At 37.3% G+C, this 22464-nt stretch overlaps 2 protein-coding genes across 3 annotated transcripts in view; one reads left to right on the plus strand and one right to left on the minus strand.

Annotated features, from left to right (window-relative positions):
* Positions 1 to 7604, minus strand: part of LOC127944560 (adenylate cyclase type 6) — a 47830-nt gene extending 40226 nt beyond the window's left edge. Inside the window, exons 1-3 of the mRNA XM_052540581.1 lie at positions 7313 to 7604; positions 3059 to 3262; positions 780 to 1704 (exon numbers count right to left, since the gene is read on the minus strand). Coding sequence (XP_052396541.1) covers positions 780 to 1703 — 924 coding nt within the window. The 5' untranslated portion in view covers position 1704; positions 3059 to 3262; positions 7313 to 7604. The remainder of the gene's footprint in view (positions 1 to 779; positions 1705 to 3058; positions 3263 to 7312) is intronic.
* Positions 7605 to 13637: 6033 nt separating this feature from the next.
* LOC127944565 (voltage-dependent L-type calcium channel subunit beta-3) overlaps positions 13638 to 22464 on the plus strand; it is a 38896-nt gene continuing 30069 nt past the window's right edge. For both annotated transcript variants that reach the window (XM_052540589.1, XM_052540590.1), the window contains exons 1-2: positions 13638 to 14033; positions 15945 to 16037. In XM_052540589.1, the coding sequence (XP_052396549.1) occupies positions 13953 to 14033; positions 15945 to 16037 (174 nt within the window). In that variant the 5' untranslated portion in view covers positions 13638 to 13952. The remainder of the gene's footprint in view (positions 14034 to 15944; positions 16038 to 22464) is intronic.

Raw genomic sequence — 22464 nt, forward strand, 5'->3', positions numbered from 1 at the left:
AAAAAATATAATAAAAAAATAAAATAAAACCCGTGTTTAGGGAAATTATTATTATTATTTATTTGTTTATTTTTTGACATTCATTGGTCATAAAGCTCACTGTAGCGGTGCCTCAGGTGTTATATGTTTTGCCCAATATATTTATTGCCCAAAGGTTCACATGTACTACATCTGTAGTGTGTATACAGTAAGTTATGTGTACGCGGTTCAGAAGCAGCAATGAGAGTGCATTATTGTAATGCGAAAGCGCATTAAAATAATGCGCGAGCGCGAATCTATCCGCTCGCACGCAGATTTCCTTTGCTCTGTTAACAAAACCAGATGCGCGTGCTTAGATCATAGACTTTTAAGGCTCAGAAGATACACGCTGCCTTACAACATGTCTCCTCTCGCTCAACCTGTGCGCGCTGCATCCTGATTGGTTCAACATACTGCGGGAGGTAGGGGCTGCAGAAAATCGTGCTATAAAGCGATTTAGAAATCGCGCACACTCAAAGTGTGCGCGATTTTATTTCGATTCTGATTAATCGCAAAGCCCTAATTTTAATGCATTTATAAATAAATTACTAAAAAAATTAAGTAATTGATGCATCTGCATTTTTCATGACTCTCGCAGTGATGCTTTAAATGGGATGAATTTAAAGATACAAATTTTCAAAGGAAGTACTTTTTGAGTGGAGCCATTTTCAATTCCCAACACTAGTCATCATACTCAAATATAATCAAGGAATAGATAAAAAAAATCAAATATGAAGTTTAGCTGGAATGAAGTGACCTACCTGTTTCCAGAGGAATTCATCATCTTGATTGATCCTCCATGTGGTGAGGAGGTGTATGGAGGACAGCACTCCTCCGCTGAGCACTGCCGCCCTCATCCGCACGGGCAGCAGCGTGTAGATGATGTAGATGAAAAACACGGACCACCAGATCCCCTCGGAGGCACTGCGGGGGGCCACCATCAGCACCCCGAACACCTGCACCACGATTAGCACCCCAATCACAAGGTAGCTGACCATCCACATGTAGTCCTGGTGGAACCCGTTTCGGTTGCACACCACCATTAGTGCCAAGAACAAGGCCATGGCCACAGAGAGCACGGAGGCGTAGACCCTGTTGGGTGGTCCGTGGATGCAGTGGAAGGTGAGCATGACCCCACAAACGATCACCAAGACACCCATCAGCATCGTGAGCGAGCTCTGGTTTAGCCTAAAGAAGTAGCGCTGGTAGAGACGCTCCAGTTTTCGTGACTGGAACTTCTTGGATTGGAACACCCGAACCACCCGCTGCCAGCAGTCCTCCGCCGTCACTGACCCCGCGCCGCTGGCCATGTCATCACTGGAGCCATCACAACCCAAGCCACCCCCTCTCCTCCCCTTGACCTCGCCGTCCTCAAAACCCAGGTCCACAGATTTAAGCCCCACTCCCTCCCCCCCTCCCCCCACTTTCCCATAGTGGTCTTCCTGCCATACACAGCGCACACCAAAGTTGCCCCCACCCGTACCTCCTCCTCCTGACCGGGTAGCCTGAGCAAGGGGCGGCTGGGGAGGAGGCTCCATGGCTTCCACGTCCCGCAGGCAGCTCATGTAGCGTGGGTTGCAGAGAGAGGAGCCAACCTTGCGCTTGGACTTCTTGCCATTGCGCTCGCCCCAGGCGGTCTTACGGTCATCCACTCTGGCTACTAGGAAGCCATTGATCCAGGACATTCTGTAGGAAAACCAGAGTTGTCATGACAGTGTATGATGACACTCTACCATGTTTATGTGAGTCAATGACAAAAACAGTTTAGCTACAGTATATGTTGGTTTAATATGGTTGGTTTAAAATTACATCTATGAAAACTTTCGGTCAGGATTCAGGCCTCATCATAGTACAAAAACTGTGCTTGTTAAAATAACAAATGACCTACTTCTAGCCTCTGACCAAGGATGTGTCTCAATATTAGTTTTACTTGATCTTAGTGCTGCATTCGACAGTATAGACCATGACATAATCTTAGGCCGACTACAATATTACACTGGCCATTACAGTAGTTAAGTTCGTACTTAGCAGACCATTACCATTTTGTCTAGATATGGTGAAAAATCTGAAATCTGAAAAATCTGCCACAAGGATCCGTGTTAGGCCCGCTGTAATTTTTTATATAAACGCTGCCACTTGGCAACTTTATTAGAAAACATGGAATTAGTTTCCACTTCTATGCCGATGATACTCGGTTATATATTTCATCACGACAAGACAGATGAAATTTATATATATTTTCAGACAAGACAGATTAAATTTCTAATCTTTCCAAGTTGACAAAATGTTTTAAAGATATAAACACTGTATGACCAGTAATTTAATCCTATTAAATTCAGATAAGACCTGCACCTGCACACAAAATCTCTTAGAATACAATGCAGCTATTAAGATGTACTGTTATGTTATCATCTTCAGTTAACATCCTGGGTGTTATATTACACAGCAGCTTATCTTCTGAAAATCATATTTCATATGTTACAAAAACAAGCCTTCTTCCACCTTAAACAATGCTTTGGAACACGCTATATTTCTGAACCAGAAAAGCTAGTTCATGCATTCATGACCTCTCGACTAGATTACTGTAATGCAATCTGAACTAGCTGGTTGTCCTGAATCTTCAATAAACAAGCTACAGTTAGTCCAAAAGGCAGCTGCTAGAGTTCTTACCAGGTCAAAAAATAAATATTTTATCATCTCTACACTGGTTACCTATTCAATTCCATATTGATTTCAAAATATTGCTACTGACTTCACAACAGTGAGCAGAAAATCAGCATATTAGACACTGAAGAATGAAGTAATCATGCTGAAAATTCAATATCACATGAATAAATTACAATTTAAAATATACTCAAATAGAAAACATCTATTTCAAATTGTAAAATATTACACTACTAAATATTTAAAAAATCTTACCCCAGCATATGAACCGCAATTTTAATGTATTTTTAATAAAAAATTAACAAATGGCATCACTGACTCATGCACATAGCAGAATGCATGGATGAAATGATGCATATTTTGTGGATTCCTTTACCTGTGTGGGATCTGGTATGCGGCCCACCCCTGATCTTGCCGTCCAAGACACTCATTTAGAGCGGTGGATGAGCGAAAGAAAAAATGTAGAGTTCTTATAAGTGAGTGATGGTGATCAGTCCAGTTTTGTTTAGTTACTGAAGAGTGGCCTGATGGATCTGAGGATCTGTTACTTTGTTCCACTGTATCTTCATAACGTCTGGATCTGTTGACAATAAACCATAAATAGAAACAATGTAAGATGAATAAAACACATTAACATAATCGATCCATCTAATGAAATGAAAGGTTTAACTCCGCAAATTTAGTAGAGGGCAATGCATGCTTTCATATAGTCAAAAATTTGATTTAGTGAGTCGTCAGTGAGTCACAAAGCTGGAAGGACTAGAGATTCTACTAAAGAGTCGACAGGAGATGAACGAGAAACAGAGTCAAGACATCACCATCAGTTCAAAATGAGGACATTGTGAGATATATGCCTTTAAATAGTACATTGTAATCATCAAAATATATTATTTTCAATATACTTGTAAAACACAAACAAAAATCACAATCAGCACAACATTTACATAGCGCAGGTTCATTTAAATCTAGAGTCCCTTTCTTTTAATTCCTATTCATTTTTTAACCCTATTGATTGTTTTGTGTATTTTATGTACTCTGCGCACATTATATGCTTTCTTGATATTCTAAATATTAAGAATCATGCAAATAAAGCTTTATTGACTCCAACAATGCATATAAAAAGTATAAGCTCTTTGGAACACTTGATTTGCATTGGACAAGCATTTCCAAGTAATTACAGTGGTCCAGAGCAATGCTGTATAAATGACTGCTTAACATTAATATATGACTTTGCATTAATCCATGCTGCCTAATTGTTCCAAATATTTTTTTTTTGTATTGCATATTACATCTAGAGGACATGCCATATTGCAGGATATGCAACTTTCTATCAATGGTAACTGTTTGTTTAATCTGAAAACAACAGTCCCATTATAATCCTGTCTAATCAGACAATGACAGATTATCAGAGGTAAGAAGTGTTCATCTTAAATGGATGATTTAAGCTCTCAATCGTTCAGTCTTAGCAGCAAATAGAGAATATTTGTCTCACATACAGTATCTGGACCAGCTGGTGATGCTGAACAGTACTGATGGAGAAACAGGAATTTGTTTATTTTTGTCACATTCAGAACACATTCGTGTATCGGGTATTTTGACTGAGGTGAAGTTTGACTCATTGAATCTGCTCTTCTGAACAGTTCATTTCTATTAGACTCAAAAAGGATTCAGTGGTTCTTTACATTATGAACAAGTCCCTGACATCCTAGCATGACATATGAAATAGTCTAAAACATTCCAGTAAAGACAGATATAAGCACACTGATGTTAACTTTGGTTTTTATTTCACATTTATTGATATGTGTTTCTTATAATGTCATGTATCCTAGTTTACTTTATTGCAGCTTATAACACAGTGTAGCTAAATGACATTTACATTTACATTAAACAATGGTAAAATGAATGTACGTCTGTCATTATTGCACTTTTTAACAATAATAATTACTCTTAATAAATTTGGCTATTTTAATATGCTTGTTGATAAAACTGTCAACCAATTAATAAACCCGTTTCCAGTAGCATTTATGCCTATTATGGCTATGTACATTGTTCAATGCATTTCCACTGTTAACAAAATTGTAAATCTGGCATTTTCTAAATTTGTATGTACATTTACCAAACTGGTGTTTCTAACAGCTGAGGCAGTGACAGCAAAGTTGACATCTTTCTCTCTTCTGAGCAGTACAAACAATCTGTTCAATATTTCATAGTCTTAGATAATTGTCCTTTTGCTATTGGAGTAAATGGGAATGCAAAAAAAATTGCTCATGTGTTGTATTTTCTATTTACCGCTAAATTATTCCAGTTACCACATCCACTTCTGAGAAAACCAGAAATAAGATAAAGGTCCATTAAAGTAACTTACTTTATACCACAATGGATCTGGACAATAAAGTATGATGGAAATAGAAAGCATAGTGCTAGTATACTATTTCTAATTCAGCCAGTTCACTCGAGAACTGCTTTGGAACGATTCACTCAAATTTATGAACAAATCACTCATGAGAACCGATTCATTGATAAGCTCCAAGTCAAAACAGAGATTCATTCATGAACCGACCATCACTCATTCTGACAAACGAACACACTAATGCACAGTACAACACATATTCAGGGGCAGTTCTAGACCAAAGTAACTCGTGTTTCATTTATTTGACAAATAATTTTGTATTGGAGTGCCGGGGGCATTTTTGAGCTAAATATCTCGATTCTCAAATATGTGTAAGTAAATGCATTTTGCACCTTTATAGATTATGTTAGTTGATCTATAATGGGCGATGGGCAAAGTAGCCTAATCTATTAACTTTGCATAAAAATCTGTCTTTTGACTTAAGTACCAGATATGGGAGTCATTACATAAAATATTTTTTTAAATACGACTAACTTTGTATTTAATGTAAATTTAATAAAAACATTGTAAGTTACTAATTCACTTGTAACACTTTCATTGTACAAAAAGAGAGCAAAAAATTTAATAATATAATATAATTTAATAATAATCTCTAAAGCGTTTTACAATGTGATAATTAATATCTTACTAACATGCATACAGTACATCTTCACTCTGTTGTTTCTGATGAAAGAATTAGCCAGATATGTTTTCATCTGTGACTCATCTGAACGCCTCTGATTGGACCTTGCATTCATAAACTCAACAGAATAGTCTGTGATCGGTTATAATGCGCAGTGCTTTAAAAACGCGTGTGTCTCTGGCTCTGTGCCAGCCAGCGTTCTGAATTTAAATATATATATATATATATATATATATATATATATATATATATATATATATATATATGGTTATACGATAAACTGCGCATTTCACCCAAAATAGTTTGGTGTGATATAATTCCAACTTTATGGGGGCCAAATGGGGGGGAGGGGGCGCTAGTTGACAGGGGGCACTGGCCCCTTGGCCACCCCCTAGAACCGCCCCTGCACATTTTAACTGACCAATCTAATCTGAGTCATATTCAGATGCATTCTGAGGCCATACTGAAGAATGGCACAGCACAAATGTGTGATTGTATCTGTAACGTGGCGCATCCTCGCTGGCGCTCGTATCGTGTTGTTTTCCCTCCAGGACATTTGCACGACATTTCAACAGCCGCGCACTGATGTTACATAACCAACGCAAACATAGAGATCGCAGTGTCGCATCAGTCTCAACACTATTCGTTATTAATCTAAATCCCCGTTTCCTGTCATGGAAGACAGCTGCATCAATCACACTGTGCTTCCATTTGAAAACAGAAAATAAAAACGCCTATTTACGCCAGACAGCATCGACGCGCGTGCATAAACATCAACGATCGCCATAACATATGCAAGCTGCAGAATTTCAGCGCTTCATCGATGGCTCAAGATGCCAGAAGAACTATGCAGCATTTCTCCCATAGGCCGTTTGGAGATGTTTCGTTACATAACACTGAGTGTGCGTTCAGTGTTCAGTGTGTGTGTGTGTCTGTGTGACATCGCAGCAGTGACCGTGTCGAGGCTGTTACAGTAACAGTGTGCGGATACTTTTGCAACACAGCGTGTCACACCCGAGCGCTAAGTGTGGGCTACACAGCCCCGTCCTTCAGCCAAAGAGCCGAATTATAGCGCACTACAGGCCGTGCACACGTCCGCTCGGTCCATAGTGGACATGTTATAGGGATCATAACGCGCGGAACATTCCAACGCATCAGTTTGCGTCGCCTTGTTTAACAACACGCACATCTCAACTATCAGATGAACATAAATCCTAATGCCTCAAGCCTCACGCATGACATCTATGTAGACCGGCAGCTGCGGTTTTCCGCGTTATTTCACTTTTTTTCGGGACCGTTCGACCTTTAGGGCAACATCAGCAGTGTGAGCTAAGACAGGCACTGCCTTGGGACGTTTAATCTTGAATATATCGCTAGTGTAAATGGAGAGAGGGGTGTTGCATTTGGCCGTTGCTTATTCGCCATGTCAAAACTCAGAGCTAATGCTGCATTAAAGCCGTCCACACGCACGCATCCGCCTCTTCCAAATTACCCTGTACAAGGCAAACGCTTGTATAACGCTTGTCTATCAGAAGCCACACTAGTAAGCAGCCCTACATAAAACATGACTGATCAATCTAGAAAAAGATCTGACTCACAGTGGACATCTCTCCGGTTCTGGCGCTACAGCGGTGGCGTCTCGAGCGCGCGCTGTCCTCCGCTCGCTCCGTGTCCTTGTTATCGGTGGGTCGATGGGTTTTTTGCGGGCATCGAGGACGAGGGGACAGAGGGCCACAGACGGTGGAGATCTGCCTCGCTTGTGCTCCCGTCGTTTCCCAGCCTCTCCCCCTTCACACAGACGCGGTGCCAGTCTCGGTCTCCACGCGTCTCAACACTCCCCCTAAAGGCCTGCGAACAAGCAGCTCCTCACTGCCAGCTGCTTTCACCTGTCCCCCTCCTCCTCCTCCTCCTCTTCATCCTCCTCCTCCTCCTCCTCCGCTCTCATATGGAGACAGACCCACAGACTTTGACGTGCAGCACAACAGCAGACGCTCATACAGGTTAAATCTATCTATCTATCTATCTATCTATCTATCTATCTATCTATCTATCTATCTATCTATCTATCTATCTATCGTTGTGGCCAAAAATATTTGGACACTTTTCCCACCATTATATTGCATATAGCAAAATATTAGAACCAATAGCATTTATTTGAAGCCACACACGTACATTGTTCAAGCAGAACGTTTAAAATTAGTTTTACATTATTTAATGATAGATATATGCTAGTGATGCATGGTGCATGTGATTTGTTACTGTGATGCATTTGGGATTTTTTCCCCCCACATATATCACTCACTAACCCTTAAAGGATAGTTTACCATCAAATAAACTATCATATAACATCATATAAATTACAATGGAAATCAGTGGGCTACCATGTTATTAGGTTTCCCATCATGCAAAATATCACCAAGAAAGAAAGTCATACAGGTTTGGAATGACATGAAGGTGAAAGAAAAAATGATGAAAATGGTGAAAACGTTTCATTTTTGGGTGAACTTACCCTTCAAACCAAGACATACGATTGTTCACAATATTTAATACAGATTTATCAAAGTTAAGATGAATAAAAATATACATTCCTTAGAGAAGAATGTAAAGAAAAAAGAAAGATTTTATTAAAATAAAAGTGTCTATATTTATTATTATTTATACACGCTCCTGATATGTCCAGTCACACATCCGGAAAAAGTAACAGTTTTTGATTTTTAGTTCATATCTATCATTTCATGTGTTGGTCTTATTAGTTGCTATACCTTAATCATAAAAACAATATAGCTTGCATTTAAAGGGATACTCCACACCAAAATAACATGTTATCATTAATCACTTAACCCGATGTCGTTCCAAACCTGTATAAGCATAGTTCGTCTTCGGATGAAATCCAGGAGGCTTGTGACTCTCCCACAGACTGCCAAGTAAATTACACTGTCAAGATCCAGAAAAGTATGAAAGACGTTGTCAGGATAGTCCATCTACCATCAATGATTTAACCGTGACATTATGAAGCGACAACAACATTTTTTTTGTACGTGAATAAAACTAAAATAACGACTTTATTCAACAATTCCTTTGTCAACAGTCTCCTCTGTGTCTCTCCACATCTCTCAAACTGTCTACGCTCTTCTGTGTCAGCCGTGCAACAAGGATACGCATCCTGGGACAGACACAAGCCTCCCGATCTTCATCCAAAATATCTTAGATTGTGCTCCAAGGACAAACTAAGCGTTTACAGGTTTGGAACGACATGGGGGTAAGTGATTAATGACCAAATTTTCATTTTGGGGTGAAGTATCCATTTAATACAATATTTTATAGTCAGCTGCCAACACTGTGAGATTTCCTGTCTGACAGTGGTGACATTTTATAGCATGCATATCAGCCAGAGTTCCTCTATAACACATCAGATAACAAAGATAAAGACCCTCACTCTGGTCTGCTGCACCCACTTTGAAGTGTACATTTAAAGAAAATTTAGCTGGATAGAAAAGCAAGAGGAAGCTGTGGCAGTATGGGTTATCAGATATCAGTGATTTACGTGATAACTTGCAAATCTGTGGTTAGTGTTTGTCGCAGTTGAGTTCAGGCTTCCCATGTGCTATAAGAGGTTTAGGTGGCACTCCATAGAAACACCCAACCCAAACCCCAGACCCATATTACATGCCCTGCCAAGTGAAAAAGGCCATTATAAGCAGGAAGAACCAGTTTCTAAAAACAAACAAATAAACCTTAAGGGAGCTCTATCAGATCAAGAAAACACATTATAATCAGAATCAGAATCAGAATCAGAATGAGCTTTATTGCCAGGTATGTTTACACATACGAGGAATTTGTTTTCGTGACAGAAGCTCCGCAGTACAACAGAATGACAGCGACAGAACATAAAACACATAATAAAAGAATAAAAAATACATTAAAAAAAAAAAAATACAAAAAATACAAAAAAAAAAAATATATTGAATCTTTTCCTACATTTTATAATGATTTTTTTTCTTCTCACTTATGGTAACTTATAAGTTTACAGTATATACTGTTCAAAAGATTGGTGTCAGTATTTTTTTTAAATTATTATTTTATTATTTGTATTTTTTTTATTGGCCAAGGATTCAATAAATGATTTCTGAAGGATCATGTGACAGCACTGCATCCCAGCGATGTATTACATTTTAAAATATATTCAAACAGAAAACTGTAATATTATTTCACAATATTACTGTTTTAACTGAAGGGTAGTGCACATTATTCCTCAGAATTATGATTAGCTTTTATCATTCTAAGAAAGTGATGTCATATCATGTTGTCGACAACAACAACTGCAGGCCAAGCTACTGCAAACTCAAACACACCATACTAAATTATATGACGGTCTTATAAAAACACATTTAAGATAAACCATTTGCAATTTATTCATTCAACAAGTGCCCTGTACGACTTTACAAGTGCACAGTTTTTATGATGCGCTGCAAAAATGTACTGGACACTGAATTCTAGTGAACACATTTCTAGCTGTGCTTCTCTTTGTAGTTATGCAAAGTGCTGGAGAGCCAAATATAACACTATGAATGTTTATTGTGTAAATATTTGGTATACATACTTCCACGCACATTTGAATAGACACGTAACAAGCCGAGACAAATGCAGCTAGTAAGTTTACGAAAGACTAACTAGCAAAGACAAACCTGTTTCATTTTAACAGCACACCCACCGCTTACGAAGTGCAGAAGGATATGTGTCTTGCGAGCATTAAATGATGTTGATTAAATCATCTAAACACACACACTAGGACACAAACAGAGTGGCCTGCTTTTCATTTACACACAAGCTTGAAATGATTTCCGTCTGCTGTGTGTACACAATTGTAATTCAGTGCTGCTGTACACTGCATGTTGCTTTGCTGTTCTGTAGTGACTGCAAAAAGGGTAAAGTAAATACAAGACTATTTGTCTAAAGCTCAGCTGACAAATAGGTCTGGATAGACTGCCAGATCTTTGCCCTTCATAGGTTCCTCATTGCCTTAAGGTAGGGCTGTGCTCTCTGGGGAAGCAGTGTTGCTATTTGACCCGGTGCTGTTGTCTGTCTGATTCAGCCACCTTGAACTTATGTATCGAAGATTTGTAATAGTGAGACTTAACATAATAAACCTTTAACAGCTCGGCCATGCTTGCGAGTATAGAACTGTACTAATTAACCCTTTAAAGCCTCATATTTGATAAAAGGCCTCTAAACTATCAGCATGACCAAAACTTTGCTGGGAAAGCCACTTGTACACAGTCTAGTTTGTCTTCTGATTGATAGTTGATCTATTTTAGCAAGTAAAAAGCCTTTTAGTATCTTTCTTTAGTTTGTGGTCTTTTTGGTGTGAAATCGTTACTGATTTTTATGAAGTAGATATAAGAATAACTTCTTGTTTATATTTCAAGATGAATACTTGAATGTATGGAATGAAGCAGCTTAGGTTTACTTGATTATCCATAAATATATTTTTTATATATATTGTGTTAAAAACATCAAACATATTATCATTGTACTGCATTGCATTATGTGTTTTGCCCCTAAAATAAAAATACAGAGCTATTAATTTCTTAATTTGTCAGGGCCCAGGCTTTACAGGGTTACGCACAAAGCCTCACATCAGCACTTGTCATATGTGTCATAACCTGCATACTATTATAAGCAACGTATAATAAAACAGTTGTGCCAGTTAGAGGGGCCTTAATGTTTAAGACATAACAGTAGAAACCATATGCATGACAATCATTTCAATTAAAACAATCGAAACAAACAAACAACTCAAATAAAGCTCTTTATCACCTGTAATTAGACAGAGACAGTGTCCTGCTGTTTGATAGTGAAATCAGGGTCCAGCTGTCAGCAGTGTCACATCGACTCCCAACACTGACCGCATGATTTTAGTGTCTGACGATTAGTGTCTGCCAGAGGAGTTTACAATCATGTGATTGACAGCCCGGTTGCTTCAGCGCGACGGCGTAAACAGGAAGAAAGAGCCCTTGGACAAAGCTCAAGACACTTTGGATCACACCTCCAGTTACTCCAATCATTATTAGCCTGGCTGCTACTCTTAATATTTCAACCATATCACTTGATTTTCAGTCTTATATTTGAAAATGAGGAGGTTGAAATACCTGTAGTTTAGAGGAAGTGCTTTTGTTCCTAATATTCAGAATACCAGCATGTTTGTCACACTGATGTGCTATTTAATAAGCCCACAACAGTCTTTTAATAATAAATCCACAAGAGACAAAGGAGATAAGGGAAGCCAACACATAGACACAAACAGAAATGCAAACCAAGACAAACAGAGACTAGAAGGAAATAAGAGTGTTTAAACACAAGAATGATGTAATTAAGACAACTAAGGAAAACTAAGTCAAAGGAAAACTTACACAGAAAACAACACGACTTTACAATGTGACTCATGGGAATATTTTATACAGCAATTTAATAACCAAGAAGATACTTTGGACACTATATCACCAGTTCATTTCTGCTCCAACTATATGGAAACAGCACCAAATGAAGCCGAATCAGAATTAGCTGCCGAGAAACTACCTAAAGTGTCTCGTTCCTGAGTGAATCAGTGTTTTTGAATGAATCTGTTGAGTCGCTGAGAGAGGTAGTAAGTCGTCCAGGTCTTTTTCACTTACTGTTTTACAAATACTGTAAATTCGTCCATTCTGTCAAGATTTTTAGTAGGACTATAATTAGTATTCATTTAAGTTTTTGCTAGGTTAATTATTTTTATTGATATTATCTGGGTTGATTACTAACAAATTGTAATCTGATTTGTAAACTGAGTTTCAAAGTTACTTATGGATCCCACTGAGCCACATTGATTTTCTCTTCCAAGCTTGCATGATCAATTTAACCCTTTACATTTTTGAAAGTGTTTCATAGTTTGGACACATAAATCTAGCTAAAGATGCCATATAAAATGCAAGAACACATGTTAAATGTATGAATTCACAGTAATAGGTGATTGTAATATTAATAGATATAATTACAATTATAGTGAAGTCATAATAGAATTTACTATAACAATCAAAGGGAAAACACACTTGACATCATAAGGCATTTTAAATGCTACAAAGTGCCAGAAGAGGGCATTTTTAGTTTACTTCTTAAGACAAAGTAAGCCTTAGTATCATTTTTTTTTTCAGACAATAAAGACAAAAAAATTATTTATAGTGCACTTTTCCTTAGAAGGAACTTAGATCCCATCCCTGTTAATGTACCCAGTGACATTGAGTTACAAGTTCACATGATTTATGAATTTATAAAGATTAAAATATAAAGTATATTATTTATATCAAGACAGTAACCATGTCTTGAACACTGGGGGACCAATTTTTTGTCAATATTTTGTTAAATAAAATAAAATTTAAAAAATTGAATGAAATTCTATAATAAATAAAATAAATAATATTTTAAAATATGCACACATTCACTTTTATTTGTATGCCTAATAATGTTGAAAAAGCTAAACGTTCCTTGCCATATCACATTCTGTTAGGAATTACATTAATCATGTAAATTATACTTTATATGATTAATGTAAAAGAAACGAGTGTTATTTATCCTGTTTCGGGGATATTTGGGAGTCTTTTACTAGCCCATGTTTCTTCAAAACATCCTTTAAAGAAACACATACCTGAGTTGTTGTGATGTAAACCACTGTAGTTTATGTACTTATTTCAGAAATCTCAGATATGCACAAAGTAGCCTATAGAAATTAACTGTATTACAGTTTAGCTGCTAAGATCTTCTGCTAGGAAATATTATTTGATTCGTTTATCTAACGAGTTTTGGATGGGACATTTGTATGCTTAAAGACTCGTTTCCATGCATGTTACTGTACAAGAATGGCAAATATAGCATGCTCTAGAGAGGAGAGAGAGAGAGAGAGAGAGAGAGAGAGAGAGAGAGAGAGAGAGAGAGAGAGAGAGCTGTAGCGCTGCGCGAGACATCACAACAGAAGGCGCTCGCACAAGAAACAGCCCCTTTACGTTTATACACCTGTATTAATATCTCCATTTATAATAACCCGCGCGAGGGAATATATCTTAGGATCTCTGTGTATGCAGCTCAAACAGAGGCTTTACTGTTCAATCGTGAAACCCTCTTCTTCCTCGGCAGGCATATGTATTTGGCATCGCCGTTTCTTCAGTAAGCACCAATGCATGCATGCACCCGCCTCCCTGCGCTCTCAAATAGATGGTGCAAGTAAAGATGTCCAAATCTTCCGCAGACCATCTGTCTGGTGTAGAAAGCACTTCTCAATCGCACTATTTTCAGGTAAGACTTTTGGGGGATTTGAATATGATCTTCTAAATGGTTAATTTCTTGCTACTTGTTGTTGAGCAGTCGTGCATCGAAGCGCTACAGCTACACAGTCTGCCCGTGTGATATCGCCTCTATCGCGCTTTCAATCAGTCACGCGCTGTTGTTTTTAATGAGCGGAGGAGAGATGTTGATAAGATGTTTTGATGCTCCTCCACCATCCGCGAAACTCCCAGTTCCTGTTTTTCCTCCGCCCTGAGATTTCCCACCGCGACCAAGGCCTCGTCCTTCATTCTGTAGACACAGTGTTCATTTATCAGTCTAAACACTTGTTTTCTTTGTGTGAGTAGTGTGGATAAATGGCTTTAAATCTCTCTTGTGGTGAACCCTCACCAGTCATGGGTCTCCTGGGTCACCTGTAGCCAACCAAAGTCTCAAGGCCTGCTCCCTGAAATACCATACTAAGCTAGTTAATGTGTTTTAGACGATGGTAGCTGGTTTCTGAAAGGTCTGAGTTGACTATTAGTTGTCCAAAATGGCCATTAGCTGGTAGACCATCATGGACCAGCAACAAACCCAGATACTAGCTGGTCATACCAGTTTAAGTTTGTTAAGAGGAGTTTTGGGAAATGGTGGTGTCATCAGCTCAAAATCAGCTTCTCTCAGTTTTCCAACACGATCTCATGACAATTTGTATTTTTCAGAATTGGTGGCCAATTTGTATAATCTCATTCATATGTTTTTGTATGATCATGCTCATCATGCTTACTTATTTGAGTAAGAATCGTATATTTTCTTATGAATTTATACAAAATCTCCAGCTTGTTAATGTGCTACGTTTTCTATGTATTAAAGCGTTTGTTACTGAACAAGAAAAAAATACTGGGATTTTAACAGTAAAAAACTGTGAAAATGCTACAGTACAAACCTGTTAAATGGTTAACGGTAATTTCCTGTAAAACAAAAAATATTTTTTTTCTTTGAAATAAAAGTTTCTTCTTATTTTGTTTTCTTATCGGTTATGTTTATTAGGGTTGTATGTAACATATAATGTTAAATTAATGTTTATTGCATAATGAGTCTCACCATGATGGTGTTTAGTGTTTGTGTGAATGACACTGTGCACCTTCTATGTATCTTATTATTTAAAAGCTGTTTGTGATGGACTTTGGTTCATCATGTGGCTTTCTTATCACCATCTGCATTTGGTGGTTATCAGAGTATTACAAAGGAACAAAACAGATTTCAGTACTTCAGTAGGTTAGTATATTAACATTATATCAGTTAATGAAATTATGGTGTTTAACTGGAAATTTAAGGTAAAACTGGAATAGCTAAAATGTTGTTACTGTATTTTTTACAGCAGAATTCTGGCAACCACAGCTGCTGTTCTTGTACCATAAATTTTAAGGTTTTTTTATTTATTTTTTTTACAGTGCAGAGTAGACTGACGGTAGTAGATAGTAGCATAAATACAGCCATTACGTAAAAAATGTCCTAAAAACTAGTTTGACCAACTATCAGTGTTACCTTTCTGATTCAAATTAGAAGCAGTTTATGCAACTGGCAACATTTTTAAGAAAAAAAGCCAGGTTCCTGTGTAGGTGCATTATTAAAGGACTAGAACAGTTACAAACTTTATATCTATATTTCATATTTTAGGATTTTACTAGTACTTTCAACTATTAAAAGAGCTTGCAGTTACTCTAGACCCATTTCCTATAATGTGAACATTCATCTATCTGCTGCTGAAGCTCCAGACACACTCACATCTGATGTCCAAGCCCAGTTTACCAACTCTAGACAAAATCAGCTGTTTTATAAAGAGCAGACAGCAACAAAGTGTGTCTTATTTATAAGGCATCTTGTGTCTTATGTCAGTGTAACCGGGTGACTGTTTGTTTTGATGTGGTCGTCTCCATATAGCTCCCACGAAAGCTGCCGAAGCGCAAGGGTCGTTTTAAACGCTCAGATGGCAGCACCTCGTCTGACACCACCTCCAGCTTCATCAAACGACAGGTAAGACTCCGCTTGATCAGTCGTCGCCTCCATAGCGTTAATCACACATATGCTAAATACAGTATTGTTTCATGTGGGATTGTTTGAGTGGTTACTCTGTGGATCACTTCTGTAGTAGTGCAAGAGGTTGTGTAGTTTGACCAGGTGACGTGGCTCTCTAGATGCTGTAATCAACAGGTGTCTTGTCAATTTCTGAGATCCTCAGAAGTGAAATCGTCATAGCTGGGTGAAGTTCTATAGTGGTGAACAACAAATATATTTTTTTGCGTCTTCATGTGCACCAATAGCAAAAGCAAATATCCATGATAGCATTTCTATGACTTTTCAAAAGAGAAAAATAAATATTGAGATTTATGTTGGTCAGAAAGTTGTCAGATTTGCATCACTCCCTGAGCCATTGTATCAAAAGAACTGTAATTTAATGCCAAGGTAGGAAAACACAAAGTGGTATAAATTCACACACAAAAAGAAAATGTTGCTAGATTTACCACATGTTTTGACAGCATGCAAGCCTTCTTATATTTTGTACATCCAATAATGTCTTATTTTTCTATTTTGATTCATATTTCATTATGTGATATTATATGTACCCTATACATATGGATATTAAATGGGATCTTTATTTCAAACCCATTTACTGCAGTATAAGTTTATCACATGTAATCAACTCTACAAGATTTGAGTCAATATTTAATGCCAACTGACTGCTTGCTGTTGCTGTTATAAGATTAATCTTTTTAAAAGTCTCTTCTATCTGGGTGACTATAAGTGTCCTTGTTAATTTATTCAGTTTTTGACATATCTAAAAATCTTGTGTAGAGTGTTACGTATTTATGTGTAATCATGCAGCCTACCCTAATGTCACCGTCTCCTGTGTGCTGTTATCTAAGACGTGGCCTCTAGATGGAGGCAGCTCCATCACTCTCCTGCAGCATCTTCATGCATTACTTGAAAACACCAAAAGGAAAAAATAGGTTATGACAAGCGCACTGAATTTCTCCATGACACTCCCTCGTTACATCAATTAATTTCCTCTGTAATGAGTGACCCAAATTCTTTGGTTTGTTCTGGGCACACCATAGAAGCTCATTCGTCTTTATATTCAGCCTGTGAAATGTGCCACCCTTAGATACCTACTCCAGATTCATCTGTGCGCAAGCAAAGACAAGTTTACAGACCAGCTTTAACAGGGACATTGACCATCTGGACGTCCGTTTGCCATGCAGCGTTTAATGTGTTAACAGAGTTTTTGTGTGTGTGTGTGTGTGGAAAGAAGAGATGGCATATTGAGGGGGTTGTTAATTTTCATGACCAGGAGGTCGGGGCAGTTTCAATGTTCTCCCAGATATATCACAGTCCCTAAAATATTCAAAGAGTAAAATATTAATGGAGCTCATTTGAAGTGGAGCTGCTGGTGAATGTTTCATCTCCACGCTCTGTCTGTGTTATTTAAAACTGTGCTGTGATGACGTACCTGAAAATAAGCATCTGTGACGTACATTATGGAATCCTTACATACAGGTCCTTCTCAAAAAATTAGCATATTGTGAAAAAAGTTCATTATTTTCCATAATGTAATGATAAAAATTAAACTTTCATATATTTTAGATTGAATTGCACACCAACTGAAATATTTCAGGTCTTTTATTGTTTTAATACTGATGATTTTGGCATACAGCACATGAAAACCTAAAATTCCTATCTCAAAAAATTTGCATATTTCATCCGACCAATAAATGAAAAGTGTTTTTAATACAAAAAAAGTCAACCTTCAAATAATTATGTTCAGTTATGCACTCAATACTTGGTCGGGAATCCTTTTGCAGAAATGACTGCTTCAATGCGGCGTGGCACGGAGGCAATCAGCCTGTGGCACTGCTGAGGTGTTATGGAGGCCCAGGATGCTTCGATAGCGGCCTTAAGCTTATCCAGAGTGTTGGGTCTTGCGTCTCTCAACTTTCTCTTCACAATATCCCACAGATTCTCTATGGGGTTCAGGTCAGGAGAGTTGGCAGGCCAATTGAGCACAGTAATACCATGGGTCAGTAAACCATTTACCAGTGGTTTTGGCACTGTGAGCAGGTGCCAGGTCGTGCTGAAAAACAAAATCTTCATCTCCATAAAGCTTTTCAGCAGATGGAAGCATGAAGTGCTCCAAAATCTCCTGATAGTTAGCTGCATTGACCCTGCCCTTGATAAAACACAGTGGACCAACACCAGCAGCTGACATGGCACCCCAGACCATCACTGACTGTGGGTACTTGACACTGGACTTCAGGTTATTTTGGCATTTCCTTCTCCCCAGTCTTCCGCCAGACTCTGGCACCTTGATTTCCGAATGACATGCAAAATTTGTCCAAAAGTCCAGTGCTGCTTCTCTGTAGCCCAGGTCAGGCGCTTCTGCCGCTGTTTCTGGTTCAAAAGTGGCTTGACCTGGGGAATGCGGCACCTGTAGCCCATTTCCTGCACACGCCTGTGCACGGTGGCTCTGGATGTTTCTACTCCAGACTCAGTCCACTGCTTCCGCAGGTCTCCCAAGGTCTGGAATCGGTCCTTCTCCACAATCTTCCTCAGGGTCCTGTCACCTCTTCTCGTTGTGCAGCGTTGTTTGCCACACTTTTTCCTTCCCACAGACTTCCCACTGAGGTGCCTTGATACAGCACTCTGGGAACAGCCTATTCATTCCGAAATTTCTTTCTGTGTCTTACCCTCTCGCTTGAGGGTGTCAATGATGGCCTTCTGGACAGCAGTCAGGTCGGCAGTCTTACCCATGATTGCGGTTTTGAGTTTTTAAAAGCCTCAGGAATTTTTTGCAGTTAATTAGTTGATTCAGATGATTAGGTTAATAGCTCGTTTAGAGAACCTTTTCATGATATGCTAATTCTTTGAGATAGGAATTTTGGGTTTTCATGAGCTGTATGCCAAAATCATCAGTATTAAAACAATAAATATTTAAGTATATATAAAATATATAAGAAATATTTTAGTTGGTGTGCAATGAATCTAAAATATATGAAAGTTAAATTTTTATCATTACATTATGGAAAATAATGAACTTTTTCACAATATGCTATTTTTTTGAGAAGGACCTGTACATAAGACAGTGGTGAATGTGCTGTAAAAGGATGGTTTACACTGCATTCTGAATATAGTCATGGCTAAAAGTATGAAACACAGTGGATCATGGAAAAATGGGTTGCAATTGTTAATTCACATTTACACTACTGTTTAAGTTTGGTAAAATTATTAAATATTTTTGAAAGTCTATTGTGCTCTCCTGGGCTTTATTTGATTAAAAATCCAGTTTTCAGTGTGACATGATCCGTCAGAAATCATGCTAATTTAATGATCAAGAAACAGTTCTTATTATCTTTTTGTGATGGAAACATTTTGTCCTGCTTCATGTAAGTTCATTTTTGAAGAGTCTTTGATGAATATAAAGTAAACAAACAAACAAAACAACATTATTTTACACAAATACTTTTCTGTCACTTAAATTTGCCATTGCTGAATAAAAAATATTAATAAACAAAGCCAAAAAAGGACCTAACGTTTGAATGGTAGTGTAATTGAAATGTCTCGAATGTCGGACACTGGTAAAACTTCTACTGTTATATAATGCTATATTGATTAACATCTTAATTATATCTATATTATATTACAATTATAGAATAAAATATTTATTAATTAAAGTTTTTATTTTTGTAATTCAGTTTGATGCAGAAATGTAAGTTTTCTTATGGTTTTTTTTTTTAAGTCTCTAATGCTTACCAAGTCTGCATTTATTTAGTAAAAAATGAATAAAAAATGCAGGATATACAATAATATTGTGACAAATTATACAATTTTAAACAACTGCTTTCTACTTTAATATATTTTTAATATATGTCACATGATCTTTCAGAAGTAATTCTAATATTCTGATTTACTGCAAGCAATGTTTTGTATCGATTGGATTTAATTTGATCTTTTCAATAAATTAAATGTATACTTGCTGAATAAAGAATGTTAATTTCTTAAAAATGTAAAACTGACCTAACCTTTAAATTGGAGTATACTCTAAATGTGTTCAATATTACATTATACCATTATATAATGCGATATTTATTAAAATTGTAATCTATAAAATATTACTTTTATTGAATCTTGAAGATATTTATAAAAATAAACTTTTTATTTTTCAATTCTCTATGCAGAAATGACACACTGCGTCTTAATAATAAACATATGATGATTAAATCAAGATAAGCATAACATTACTCTATATTCTTTAAGCAATCTCTGTTTCTAGGAGCTTACAAGGGTTAGGGTCTCTGATTTTTTATTTATTTCATGTTTGACTGGAGCCGTTTGTGGGGCTGTAGCTGTGTCTTTGTTTTTGTTTCCCTGCGCTGACTTCCAGAAATCTTTGCTCTGACTCGGGTGGGGTTGTCTTGCTGGATTGTGACTCATCTCTGCAGGAGAAACAGTGGCATTTACCTGCTGCTGTTGTTGAGTGGATCTATTTCAAGACTATCCGATCCCATCTGCTTTCTCGTTGTATGAAAACACACCCCACATGAACCGTCTCTCATATGTGGACTCGGGGCAACTTCTAGGGCTTTCATTTTTACATAAAAATGAATATTGATTAAAAGCATATATAGAACTGCAGGTATAAGCCTTTCTCTCACACACACTTTCTGTTTTGCTTGCATTTGATCAGTTCCGTGCATTGTGTCATTCCTCCTCTCTCTCTTCATCCACTCTGAGAAGAAAAAGTAAAAATATGAGTCTCGAGGCAGCAGACCAAAACATGAGGAATATTACTGCAGTATATATCAATGTATTACAGGATTATTGTAGCATGGTAGCGCCACAGTATTTCTGTTTGAAGTCTTACATAACGCGCAGGTCCATACGTCCTCCAGCCCCTCCCACTCCAGAGCACTTCAGGACACTCTGGGACGAGAAGGCATTGAGTGCGCTGCTGTGCTACTCATTATCTTTCTGACACCTTACTAAACACACATTGCATAACTAAATCCCAGTTCGAACACACTGAGTGGAAATCAGTTTTTTTTTTTTTTTTGGTATGGTAAAATACAGATCATAGAAATTTGAGGCTAGATTTCTGCTGTTCCACTTTAATATGTAAATTCAAAATATGAAGTACAGTAGATGTAGAAGATGATCCAGCATGGGAAAGTAACATGAGTCTGATCACTTAGGAAAGTAAGAGCACAACTCTCTAAAACGACCTGTGTGCATGGTTTGAGAATCTATTCATGTAGCGCACACAGTGTAGTATAGCATTATTAATAATTAATCGTGAATATTAAAGGGTTAGTTCACCTCAAAATGAAAATCAGGCTGCGTTTTACTCACCCCCAAGGCATCCTAGGTGTATATGACTTTCTTATTTCAGACAAATCCAGTCAGAGTTATATTAATTATTGTCTTTGATCTTTCAAGCTCTATCATTGCAGTCAGCTGGTGTTGCACGCATCAGTCCAAAAGACGTGAAATAAAAAGTGCCTTTCCATAAAAAAAGTGTCTCGCAGGTCTCCTGGGGGTGAACAACAAAGGCCTCCTGTAGTAAATCGATGTGCTTTTGTAAGGAATATATCCATATTCAAAAATGTAATAATTGTTGTAAAACGGAAGCAGCTCTGGGGGAATTACATATGAGGTCAGTGTTAAGCATGCCTCGGTGAGTCTCATGAAAACCAACGTCTGTTTAAAGGATCAAAGGAAGCAAAGTTTCCTTACTTTAGAAAAGGAAAACCTTTTGGATCTCCTTTTGGCTTATATCGAAAATCCCCCGACATTCTTCTTTACAAACCAAGTTCTTTACATTAGTATGATAGTCAACACATCAAAATACAGGTGCATCTCAATAAATTAGAATGTCGTGGAAAAGTTCATTTATTTCAGTAATTCAACTCAAATTGTGAAACTTGTGTATTAAATAAAATCAATGCACATCGACTGAAGTAGTTTAAGTCTTTGGTTCTTTTAGTTCTGATGATTTTGTCTCACATTAAACAAAAACCCAGCAAGTCATCTAAATTAAAAAACTTTCATTCATTCAAATTTTCATTTAAATGTTATTACAAAGCACACTTCTTAAAAGTGTACTAAGAAGCATAGTCATGAAAGTGAACTCTCTTTTAGTACACGTAAGTGGACATTTATTACATTAATATTAAGTATGGTTTATAAATTGTATTATGAAGAATACTCCAAGTGCACATCCAATACAGTTAAATGCATTTCTTTTTTTCACAAGAGGAACACTTGTGGAAAAAGAGCATGGGTTTTTCATCTTTTAAGGAAAATTTTTTTTAATATCTGCAGTGTTTTTTTTCTTTTTTACTTATAATAGCTGCATGATCATTGGCTTGATCCAGAATAGCTGGATCTAGCCTGGTAGACTATAAACACC

This window comes from Carassius gibelio, chromosome A23 (genome assembly GCF_023724105.1).
Source record: "Carassius gibelio isolate Cgi1373 ecotype wild population from Czech Republic chromosome A23, carGib1.2-hapl.c, whole genome shotgun sequence".
NCBI classification, from domain to species: Eukaryota; Metazoa; Chordata; class Actinopteri; order Cypriniformes; family Cyprinidae; genus Carassius; species Carassius gibelio.